This window comes from Terrapene carolina, unplaced genomic scaffold, assembly GCF_002925995.2.
Source record: "Terrapene carolina triunguis isolate 2854851 unplaced genomic scaffold, T_m_triunguis-2.0 Scaffold88, whole genome shotgun sequence".
Classification (NCBI taxonomy): domain Eukaryota; kingdom Metazoa; phylum Chordata; order Testudines; family Emydidae; genus Terrapene; species Terrapene triunguis.
In genome coordinates this window covers 49,602,413-49,615,162 of record NW_020664439.1, presented here as the reverse complement: position 1 = coordinate 49,615,162, position 12,750 = coordinate 49,602,413, and the positions used below count along the sequence as shown (strand labels likewise).

Here is a 12,750-nt window from a genome sequence, read left to right as displayed (position 1 = left end):
AAACTACATTTAGCAGATGATTTCTCTGTGGCTTTAACTATCATTTCATAATTACTCAATCCGTTTTAAAAAGTTACTAATTGCAAGAGTTATGGAACACGAAAAAAAAGGAAAAAGCACAACATCAAAACAGTTTCACAATAATGTACAGTTTTATAATTTTTCTTTTTACCCATCATTTATGATTCAGATGATCTAAAGAAGCTTATTAACATTTCAAATTTATGTTGTAAGATCTTATTTTCAACAGGAGCTATTAAACAGTACTGTTTTTAACTCTCCATTGTTGGTAGTGCTTTCTTACCTTCTATTCTATTCCCTAGGTAGAAAGTCAAACAAACTCTCATTAAAGTCCCGGAAAAGTCTCCCACCAACTGCAATGGCAATAGGATCAGGTCCTAACACTGGGTGAAATTCACTCCAACAGAGGGCAAGCACAAGACCCTACGCCCCAACAAAGTCCTTAACGAGGGTTTTCCCATCTAGTCATTCCCCACCTTTCACCTCTGCCCCAACTAGGCAAGGCGTTGGACTTTCAACGGAACTAAAATGAACATCACAGTAGCAGCTGTTTGTGTGCTGGCATCACTTACGGTAGCCCAGCTTTGGGACCAGAGTTTGATAGTGACCTGCTGGCACAGAGTCAGCACACTATTGCACAGAACTACTAAAGGGCATTGTTGGTTTGACTCTACCAGTGTTTGAGGGGATTATTCTATAAATGCTTAAATATCTATCATTGGGGCAGACTGCCACCAGATAGGAACAATTTGAAGGTAGGTAAAATATTAGGCCTAAACTATCTAGTGTCTGTCTAATTAAAAGTTCAGCTAATTTAATGTTTGTCAAAGACATTTAAAGTTCCTCAACCAATCCACTGTCTGCTCTGCTCCAACTCACTGCAGAAAAATATTCCCTTTAAAATGTACCCCACTTACTACTTTCACATAAGGAAATTAATCAACACTTAACTCTCAGTTACAGCTTGATTTAATATCTTCTAAACAAATGCCACCTGTTTCAAAAGTGGTATTGTAACATGTAGCCAATTAGTTCATTTTATTATCCATTTACTCGAGTGCCACCCTACTATCATTTTGTTAGATTCAGCTTGGGTGTGTAACTCACTCAGAATTTTTACCAGTATGGGATGCCTATGCAGTTACATCCTCAGACATGGCTCCACTCAAATATGCATCACGTTTGCAGTTTATTGGCAAATTAGCTATACAAGTGTCCACTCCTGAACAGTGATCTGTGGTCCAGAAAGTGCGAGCCCATAGCAAACTTGAACCACATGCTCAGGAAAACCATCATGCCGATTTCTTGGCTAACAAAGGAGCTTGTAGTGGGATTCTATGGGAAGAACTTAAGCAGATAGATCCCATGGCAAGCCCAGATCTGGTCCTAGCAGGCGCAGCAAAGGAACAATTTAGCATAGAAGCATAGAAGTTCCATATCTCAAAGCTTTGCAGGGAAAGGATCAAGAAATAGTGAAGGTAATTAGGCAGCTGTCTCAGTCAGATGACAAACAAGGAACCTGGACTTCACTGACACAGAGCTCCCCATATAAAAAGCATGAATTAGAATTGTACATAGATGAAGGAGTGTTGATGTACCTTGGAGAGCATTTCCCAGTGTGGGTTGTACCATTTCAGCTGCGCAGGGAAATGATCTGCCTGGTGCACAACACACCATCAGAAGGAAACCCCGGGGTCCATGCAGCGACTTACCTCCGTAGGTTGGTGGTCAAGCATGAGGATAGATGTGCAACAGTACTGTGAGAACTGTTTGGTTTGTGCACAGAATAATCCTACCCGCACAAAAAGAAACGGTCCCTTAAGATCTCAAATGTATGAGAGTCCTTGGCAAGCTTTGCAAATTGATTTTGAGGGACCCTTACCAAAAACTCAAAGAGGAAACCAACATTTTCCTGTTATTATTGACCCGTTCTCTAAATGAGTGGAAGAATTTCCTTTAAAGGCAAAAATCTTGGTGGAACAAGTCTTCTCTTGTTGGGGACTCCCCGCTCAGGTATAGTCAGACAGAGGAAGACATTTTACTGGGCAGGTGTTCACACATGTTGAGAGTGCAACAAAAATTGCACATGCCATACAGGCCTCAATCATCAGGGATGGCAGTGCCAACAAATCACACCATCAAACTAATGCTGCAGAAGCTGGTAGATGCTAATGGAAGCAATTGGGATACCCTGATTCCACTCATTTTACTGGCACTCAGGGCAACTCCAGCTGCCTCCACAGATCATACACCCTTTCAGGTAGTGACTGGGCGAACTATGTGAATGCCTGAGGACCTTTTGTGGCATACCAGTAGCACACAGTTAGAAGAAGTTAAACTGGAAACCTATATGCAAGCATTACAGAAATATCTTAATCAGATTCGCTTGCAGGTAGCTGTTAAATTGGGAAAGTCTAAACGGAAGGCAAAAGCCTATTTTGATAAAGACCAAAGAGAGAACGCTTGGGAAATTGGAGATCAGGTTATACTCCTATTGTATGTTGTATTGAAACACAATTTATGTAACTGATGGAGTGGGCCACACTATATTGTGGATAGACTCAATTCCTCTGTATACAGAATTAGGATCAAACAGGAAAAAAGAAAAGTAGACAAATTCTATCATGTCAATCAATTAAAGTTGTAGCGGAAAAGAGAGATTTCTCCATAGGCAGAGGAACCAGAGACGCTGAACACAGAAGAGGAAGTGCAGGACCAGAGAGAGCCATCCCAATAACAGAAAATGTATGTCGTAACACTGATTCTGTGTTCTTGCCTTTACACTGCACTGCTGACAGAGCAACAGACCGTTCCAGTACAACAAGAAACAAGAATAGTTGAGGCAAATCAGGCTGTTATGTTGGGACTAGACTCAGACTTGCCTATAGAGGGTCAGGATGCAATGATAACAGTGACCTGGACATGACAATGAATAAGCCAATATCAAGGACTTAAGGCGGGGTGGGCAAACTTTTTGGCCCAAGGGTCACGTCGTGATCCGAAGCTGTATGGAGGGCCGGGTAGGGAAGGCTGTGCCTCCCCAAACAGCCTGGCCCCCGCCCCCTATCCGCCCCCTGACTGCCCCCCTCAGAACTCCCGACCCATCCAACCCCCCCGGCTCCTTGTCCCCTGACCGCCCCCTCCTGGGAACCCGCACCCCTAATCGCCCCCCTGGAAACTCACCCCCTATCCAACCCCCCTTGCTCACTGTCTGCCCCAACCCCTATCCACACCCCCGTCCCCTGACAGGCCCCCCAGGACTCCCACGCCTATCCAACAACCCTGTTCCCTGACCGCCCCGCCTCCACCCCCCCAGAACCGCCGCCCCATCCAGCCATCCCCTGCTCCCTGGGACCCCTGCCTCTTATCCAACCCCCCCACTCCCCGCCCCTTTACCATGCCGCTCAGAGCACCAGGACTGGCAGCCGTAAGTAGTACACCGTAAGTAGCACATTCCTACGAGGAGCAAATACAATACACTACACTGACGGCTCCTGCAGCCGCGCTGCCCGGCAAGAGCTCGCAGCCCCGCTGCCCAGGCGCTGGCGGCACGGCGAGCTGAGGCTGCGGGGGAGGGGCCGGGGGCTAGCCTCCCCGGCCAGGAGCTCAAGGGCCAGGCAGGATGGTCCCACGGGCCGTAGTTTGCCCACCTCTGATTTAAGGGAATAACACCACATAATCCCATTCAAAGAAAACTTTATTTGAAATATCAACCAGTACAGCAACAATTTATAACTAAGACTTGGGATAAAACATTATTTACCGCATGGATTAATAGCACAACTTTGAAAACACATAAGGTACAGAGTCATGTCAGGTCTGCATAGAAGAGGGGTTTCGGCTAGGATTAAAGGATAAGTGAAAGTTTGTATTGTGGGAAGATTTTCCACTGGAGATCTAAAAACTTGGAAGGTATGTGCATTATTTTCCAAAAAACAGTCAGTCAAACACTTCTTCCAACCACTCAAACAAGTTTTATCAAAAGGCTAACGGAGACTTGTTATTGCATATAACATAGAAAAAAAATGAGCAAATGCCTTTTGTAGATTGGAAAATAATCTCTCCCTTAATTAGGTAATCGGGGGCGGGGGGAGATGTAAAACATATGTTATAACTGGAGGTAAATCTTCAACAATAAATGATGGAATCCCATATGGAATATGGAAAAACAAATGTCAAAGCTCAGTAAAAGATGGAGCATTGACCATATATAACCTAGATTATGAAAACGAAGGGGAATATGAAGCTGTATCCAAATTAAGTCTTTGGGAAATGTAAAAATTAACAAAAATTTTGAAGTAGGAATACAGGCAATAGTAGTGGAAAAGGATTATAATTTGCAGGACCATGGAGAACATCCAGTTTTACATGAAGGCCCTGCTAGTGGTCTCACTGCTATGCCTCTACCAGGCGTATTAATCAATCAAGTACAATTTATGCATATCCCTGTTGTGTTACATTTATCAAAATGACAACTGAGTGAATTCAGTCATTTTAAGGACACAACGGTTGCATCTTTCTTTTCAGTTCTCCATGTGGCTAAAGTTACTACTTATCAAATTGTCCACTGTAGAGGTGGCCCAAACTTTAGAGATGCCAGTTCCTTTAAAGAAAAAGGAACAGGAGACCCCACAATTATAACTGTACAGGAGGAAAATCTGGACTGTTCAGAAAAAGAAAAAACAATTTGGAACAATTAGACTCAAATAGTAAGGCCTCTCCAATAGCAGTGGTAACAAATGTAAAAACACTAGATGCCACTGCAAAGATGGTAGGGCCAACGAAAAAAGGAGATCCAGCTGTAGCACATGCAGCACAAACGCTTGTAAAATTGTTTCAGTTAGAGGATGAGATGTAGTTAGGATTTTACAGTTAACTGTGGGTGGAGCTTTGTGGAACACATTACCACCACAATTTTGAGACGGGGAAAGATCGTTTAAGGGCACTGTACATCTGTTAGAGTGATGACATTTGTTTAGCAACAAACATTTAGACTCCTAGCTAACACGGTATGAATTTGGCTCAGCTATTACCCCTTTAGATCTCCACCTTCCACAGACTCATAGGGCAGTGGAGACTGAGTTGGGTTTCCTGAAGGTTTCCTGTGTGGAGGCCAGGGGTTTCTTACCCCTCCTGACTTATCACAGCCCAGCTTGGTGTCAGGCTGTGCCAAAGGTTGCTCCTCAGACTCTAAGGAGCCCTCTTAGGGTATGTCTACACTGCAGCTGACAGTGAGACTCCCAGCTTGAGCAGACAGGTTTGCGCTAGTGGGGCGCAAGCGAGAATGCTACAACAGCAGTATGGATGTTGACTCTTAAGCTTAGGGGATTGGGTGGGCTTGAGATACACAGCTCCAGACCAAGCTGCAATGACCCCACTGCTATTTGTACTGTGCTAGCTCGAGCCCTGCCTGTGCGCATCTGTCTAACTGGGCTGGGAGGCTCGCTGCCAGCTGCAGTGCAGACAGACCACTATTGGCTGGGAAGGACAGAGTTCCTGTTCTTAGCTGAACTGGAAGAGAAGCAGAGGGCCATTCAATCTCTCCTCCTACTGCACCAAGGTTTTCCCTCCTATCCGTCCATTAACAAGGGCAGGGCATATGCCCAGTGGTTCTCTTCGAGGAGATTGTTTTGGCATTTCATTGCTGAAGGTATGATGTCGAGATGTTAACACTCCATTGTGCTCTCTTTTCTGTTCAGGTCAAGCCAGAACTGTGGTCAGGTTTCCACCGATTCCACTACATTATGTCACGTCTTTGAAGCAGATGCAGGTTTTGGAGGGAGATACATTTTTTCGGCTGTTTGGGCTGGGACAGTCAGTGTGTAATTAGGATATTTCCCAACACTGTGGGATTCATCGAAAGGCTCACTGGCAGAGAACACTTGGACTCTGTCCCACACAGCAGCGTGGCTTGGTGCAAGACACATGCCCAGTCGTGGGTGGGTTCGATGGGGTCTTTTGCCAGGAAGCCATTTTGAGCTTTAGATCTGCCAATCAGGATGAGGGGAGGCTCATGTTCTGGCCAAGCAGCTATGTTCATTTCTCTCCTTCACTTATTTACATTCTTGTTGTTTATTTAATAAAGTTGGGACCTTTGTGCCACGAACTATCCTTCACTTGAGATCCCCAAGGCAACATGACATGGCAATTTCTTATTAAGGATTTATGGAGAGATGTGCAGGCCAGAGGATGCCAAACACTGGAATTACAGATCGTTCATAGAGCTGTGCAATGGAAACTTGCAAAGTTCCTGGACACATTATGGCTAACTCTAGCCAATACTATGAGGCTTTGCCTTCAGGGGTATTACCTTTAAAAGCATCTGCTTGCTGCTCCACTGACTCTCTCACCATTTTCCAAAAGCAATCTGACACAGCAAGACTTAGGTTCCTCGTTGTCACCTGGTGTGCCTTCAGCATACACGTCCTGTAAAGAGAGAGAGACTTCTGTACATAGCAGTATTTTTAAAGTGTCTTTTCAGGGCTGTTACTCCAGGAATAAATCTTGGCTTTCTATACTGAAGAACAAATTAACACAAGAACATGCATCATCCTAAAACCTTGACTCTCGCTACAAAATATCCAGTGTACATAATTGTACTTGGAGTTCTCCTTGAATTATGAGGAAAAAAAACCATGTACCCTGTAACCCCAGAGGGAAAGTTTGGGATTTCAGTGTCTAAGCAGCATGAATCATAGTTCTTTCCTCAGATAAAGTGTAAGTTTGCTAAGTCAGCAAAATCTCTTCAGTTCACTGAAGGTGGACCGCACAGCTGTATGTCTGAAAGGATAGTTCTCCTTGCCACCCAAAGCTTTGAGGATTAGCAGACATTGCAACATACACACAGTGCTTTCACACTACAAGTCTGCAACAAAGTTAAGCTCCGGGAATGCATGCTAGCATTTATTGATGAGATTCACTTATATATAAAGTATAAATAGCAACATACTTCAACAGTTTTGAATTTTGAAAAAATTCCTCTTCATAGTCTTTAATAGATTCGATACTTTCAGAGCTGTTTCCTGGAGAAAGGAGAGAGTGCCACAACAATTCCATTTAGACACTGATTCTGTATCAACAAATAGAAAAGAACCAGACATGCAACTCTGATTACCTTTTCCTGTAACGACTGCAAAGTAACCCAAAGCCTTCATTGGGAAGAGTTTACCTTCAATAATTTGTTGTATCTATGCAAATAAGTACAAAAATATGTTGATCTTGTATCCCTTCTCTCATTTCATTTATGCAATATTAAAACATCTAAACAACATCTAAAGATAGATTATGCAGGACTAACACTTTCTTAGGAGATTACACAGAGGTTTTACTGCACTCTGAAAATTATAGTTAAAGGAAAGACACAAATATAGGGAAAACGTAATAAAAAATGCACAGTACATAGCTAGAAGATAGAAAGCCACTTGAAATTTAATGTTGACTGGACTGCAGGTTCTTACAACAATTAGACTTATATAAACCTATAACTAATAAATGTTTTGAAAAGAATAATATTAAATTATAATTGCAAGTTAGTTAGCACTTTACTCCCGTATATCAAAAAGCACTTGACAAAGGAAGGTAAATATCATTATACCTATTTTACAGATGGGGAATATAAGACACAGAGTTGAAATTACTTGACCAGGGTCATATAGCAGAAGTCAGTAAAAGCAAAAACTTGGGCAGATTAAAAATAATAAAAACCTCATATTGGATACCCTTTTTCTTTTAAAAACCTTCCCAAAAAGTTAGATGAACTTTTATATTTGTATTTGCACCACAATTTTCTGCACAAGTGTCCCTCTTCATGCTGTGGCATAAGAATAGAAGGCTTATATAGTCACCCTGTTTGGGCTGGCCACATTTTTCTCAGCAAGGTCCACCTTAGTCAAAACAAAGATTGTCCTTTTCCCGTGAGGATCCATTTGACTGACTAAATCAGTGACAATGCTGCGTTCTGCATCCACCGACCCATCTGAAAAGATTTTTAAAGATGCCATTTCAAGAACTATTGTATGATATACAGCACTTTGAACCCTTGACTACTCAGTGGGCACTACAGTTATTTTTTAGCTAATTGTTTAAGTTCAAAATATTAATGACAGAATGCCCCTCATTATTTAGCTTTTGGGACAAGCAGTGCAAATTTGCATATGTTCTTTGCATCAAGAAATCCTGGCCTCCTGGTGACTAATGACAAAAATAAGTTTCCACCAAAACTAAAATACACCTCGACTTTAAACTATTCACTAAAATTTTGTTTGGAAAAAGTACATGACAATTCTCAGTATAAAAATCTCTCTACTGTTGTCTGTTAGCTTAGGAACACTGTTTTGGGGAAATCTTGAGTTTACACAGTACTACCACTGTCTTGGTTATATTTTAAATGTAATAAAAATGTAAGCTTTCTTTGTATTAGTGGCAAAAGGGTCAAACAATGTCATGAGTTTAAGAAAAAATAAAGACATCACAGAGTGTACTGTGGGACCCACAGTGCAAATTCCCACAGCATTTCCTAAAACTGCACTGAGAAATTAAGAACTGACTTCTGTTCAGGGTCATTTTTCTAGAAATCTGGATGAATGATCTAAAGAATACACTGCAAGGTTTTAATTAGCACAAGCAAATGCCATTTTGATTATTGTCTAATTTACCTTGAATACAAAGGATGATGGCATTCGGGTTCTGCATATAGGCCTTGCTGATGCTAAAGATAGTATCCTTAGTGTCTGGAGCCATACCTGATGTCACAGTCTTTAAAAAAAATAGAATATATTTTAAAAAAGAGAGATTGGAATGCAAGATTTTCTCCTTTGGTAAGAGTGTATTAACTGACTGCTCTATACTTACACTAATGACACCAGGCAAATCTACCAACACCATTCTCTGCAGACCAGGACCTTTCACATTTAAGGAGATGGTCTGTAAAACAAAGTTGGAATGAAACTTTTAACCATGGGGTATGACACTTTTTTTTTTTTTTTTTAAATAAGAGGTCAGATGACCATGCTGCCTGAGAACAGAACAATTTTTATGGTATAAATACATTTCTTTATACAGTACAAGATCTTGAAATAGCTACAAACTGGTTGGATATAGCCTCATAATTGATGAGACAAGTACAAATGAGACTCTGCATGAAATGAATGGGGAGCCTTACCTCAGCACTGACAGTGCATCCTTCTTTCACACTTTTCCTCATTCGGATCTCTATCTCATTTCTCAAGGCTGCAAGCTGTTTTGACATAAAGATATCAGATGATATTCATCACGGGCAAATATTACTTGAATACTCAAGAACAGACATCAACACTGGCAAACAAGATGACTTAGCAGCCATATAACACCCTTTATCCAAAGGTCATTGTTACAATCATTGACTAGGCCTCAGTACACAAGGGAGAAGCCGGTAAGCAGAATATCAGCTTTATAGTTTGGTAAATGGAAGCACAGAAAGATTTACTGATTTGCTCTAGGACTCGCAAAACTCAGTAGCGTACCTGGGAGCAGGCTTTGTTACACTCATTGCCCACTTCATTGCCATTCAACTCTAGATAGCAATGACACTGAAACGTAGTGTAACATTTAACAAAGTGCCCGTCTTTGCTCAACAGTCTTCTAATCCCTATACTCAGTGGGCAACAGCCACTACAGACATCTATTTTACCAAACAAAAATGTGATCAAGATTTCATTCATCTCAAGACATTTCTTGTACTTACATCCTCTTCCTTGGTCAGATCAAACTCCCGAGAGCTGTCTTTGAACAAAGCCACATGGTGGGGACCTTCACTAAGCGTTACCTAATATTTAGGATGAGGAGATGTGTAACTAATAAAATCTTAATAGCCAAGATATGCAAGACAGAAACCCCCCCAAAAACAAACAAACAAAAGGGTTTTTAACATTTATCATCATTATTTAAAGGAACGTACTACCTAAGAAAGGTGCTTGATTGACAGCTCTCTACATGGAAATCCTTTAGACATTCTTGGAACTGGCTAAAGCTATGATTTTGGCACGGAGTTCATGGCAATCATGAATTTGAATAAAATCCATGACAAGCCCATCCCACAGCAGCAGCTCCTGTCTTGCGGGGCTGGGCCTGGTAGAGGCACCAGCAATGGTGGAACCAAAGGGCCATCCTCTCCCTCAACTTTTTAAAACGTGGCTGGGAGGGAACATGCCATGGTCCAGCCCTACAGGCTGGCACCCACTCTGCATCATGCCGCAGGATGGTGGCCAGGCCCTCACCTGCCAAAACCAAGGCAGCAGCAACTCTTGGCACCGGGGACCAGCTGGGTCCAGGAAGCTGGACAAATCCATCACCCAAGAGCCTCAGGCTGCCAGCAGGGAGGGTAAGGTGGAGAGAGGGATGGTGTGGGGAAGGGGAATCAGGGGTTTCAGGAAGGTTGGACACGTGTGAGGGGGGAGAGCAGGTGCTGGGGGCAGAGCGTCAGGCTGGTGGGGTCATTCTGGAGCCCCCAGATGGAGACGAGGAACATGCTAAACCAGAGTGGCGCCGTGACTGTGTATGTCAGGTCACAATGCCTGGTCTGGGGAGATGGGCCCAGCCCTGCGGGACAGGAGCCACCGCTGCAGGTGAGTAAGGGGTGGGTTCTCTCTCCAACCTCCCTGCCACTCTCCCGGGCCTCACCTTTCAGCACCCCCACTATATAGCCCACAGTTATTTCCCACCCACCCCCACCCTAAACAGTACACTTTTTTGGCATCAGTTCTTTTCTTTTGTAACCAAACATACTACCAACAACAAAAGTCACTGTTTAAATTATTTTTTCGGGGGAGGAAAGCATTAATGTCATATTTCTTAGTAGCAACAAGGATTAACACATCATTTTTGATACATTTGATTCAGTTTGTTTAAAAGGGGGAAAAGTATCGCTTTTCCTTGTTAAAAAAAGCAGGTAAAAATACATTATTTGGTGACCTTTCTGTGCCTTTTAGTTTTCTTCCTGCACCTCCACTGTGCCATTTACTAAAAACTTCTGTGCCAAAATTGTAGGCTTGGGAATGGACAATGGCTGTACAAGCTTTCAGTTATGTGTCTCAGCCATGATTGCACTGACTACCTCTAGGACGAGGAGGCTTGTTCAGTCTCCGTGCTCATTCAACCAGCGGGTGTCTCTGGTGTGAGTACTGAATAGTATTAACTCCTGTCTGTTGGTCTCTGGGCCGGTTCCTAACAGTCAGACACGTGTTATTTTCATATTTGTGGCATTTCATCCAACAGCAGAAAGTTAAAAGTATTATTTATTTATTTTTTCCATCTGCACAATCGGTTTCTAGTAACTTTTTACCTTCAGCAAGTTTTGTTAAAAAGATTCTTTTCACCTTCCTTCACTGATGTTATAGGAGCTCTCTGCACAATAATAATACAACTAATAACAACACCCCCCCAGCTCTGATATAGCACTTTTCATCAGTATATCGCACAGCGCTTCACAATCTTTTCAATGCATTTCTCCTCACAACACCCCGGAAGTTAGGAAAATATTATTCATCAAAACGGAGGATGAGGCGGAACTAATGTGTACAGACATAAGCAGCACATATTTATGTATTATTCATCATTTAAAAATTAAAGCCCCAATTCTTCAAATACATCTAGGCATAGTGTTTACTTAGTGTGAGTAACCCCAATTGAAATCAATGGGACCATTCACATTAGTAACTGCTACACCCTGATAGTAAGTACTGGTAGGATTTAGCCCATCAGTAGTAACAATGCAACAGCACATTTATGATGAATGCTTTAAAATAATCAGATATTCAAACAAAGATAACTTAGCTTAGATTAAGTGAATTGATAGTACTTGGATATGCTACAATATTTTGAATACCGTTAGGATACTGTTTCTTACCTTAACAGGAGAACGTGTCATCATTTCCCCAGACCCTCGAGGGAATATCCGGGCTTGAGCAATCATTTCTAGCACACTGGTTTTTCCTGCACTCTGATCTCCAACCACTACAACCTTAAATGAAAGTAGTAGTAGTCACTGGCTTTTCATAATTAAGGGAGTTTCTTCAGTAGGACAGCTTAGTTAAACGATACACTGTAGCAACCAATTGAGAACTCATATTAGAGCTGGTTATATTTGATTAGTTTTGACAACAAAAGTATTGCCACAAATAATGAATTCCTTAATAGATTAACAACTGATTTTATTCATGTAAAAGTTTTTCTACTTAGGCCATTTAAAACTAGAGATAGGGCAAAGTAACAGTGTCTGGATCTGGATCAGGCTTTGTCTATGGTTCAAGGCTAATTCAGGGTTTGGTTCAATGGTGATGAAGCCACATGGTCTGTTCTCGCAAGATTTTGGTCACATATGAATTGGAAAGTTAGCCTTTTTCAATCTGGATCTGAATTAGTACCAAACTGCAGTGGTATGTATGGATGCAGAAATTCAAAACCAAAAATGACACCAGCACCCAGCATTTCAAGGGGTTCATATTCAAGGCTGTTGGTTTGACCAAACATTTAAAAGTGAAATGGACAAAACATTCAGAACTACACTATAGGGAAAAGTCCTGCATGGACTAGCTCTAATTTTTATCATTCTCGGATGTATGAAAGTCTTTAGATTAAATGTCTAGGTTGTTTTTTCTGCATGTAAGATTAAAATCAACCCTAACACTTAATCTGGGGTCTGCAAACCAATACTTATAACTTTTTCATGCACTCTATAGTAGTCACGCCATGAAG

The 12,750-nt window shown here is 41.9% G+C and overlaps 1 protein-coding gene across 1 annotated transcript in view; it reads right to left on the bottom strand.

The window, feature by feature from the left end:
- The window catches only part of OPA1 (OPA1 mitochondrial dynamin like GTPase), a 68,459-nt gene that overhangs the window by 42,404 nt on the left and 13,305 nt on the right, over positions 1-12,750 (bottom strand). Inside the window, exons 6-14 of the mRNA XM_026649944.2 lie at positions 11,903-12,016; positions 9,743-9,823; positions 9,182-9,256; positions 8,872-8,943; positions 8,676-8,775; positions 7,866-7,996; positions 7,136-7,208; positions 6,971-7,043; positions 6,332-6,447 (exon numbers count right to left, since the gene is read on the bottom strand). Of these exons, the coding sequence (XP_026505729.2) occupies positions 6,332-6,447; positions 6,971-7,043; positions 7,136-7,208; positions 7,866-7,996; positions 8,676-8,775; positions 8,872-8,943; positions 9,182-9,256; positions 9,743-9,823; positions 11,903-12,016 (835 nt within the window). The remainder of the gene's footprint in view (positions 1-6,331; positions 6,448-6,970; positions 7,044-7,135; positions 7,209-7,865; positions 7,997-8,675; positions 8,776-8,871; positions 8,944-9,181; positions 9,257-9,742; positions 9,824-11,902; positions 12,017-12,750) is intronic.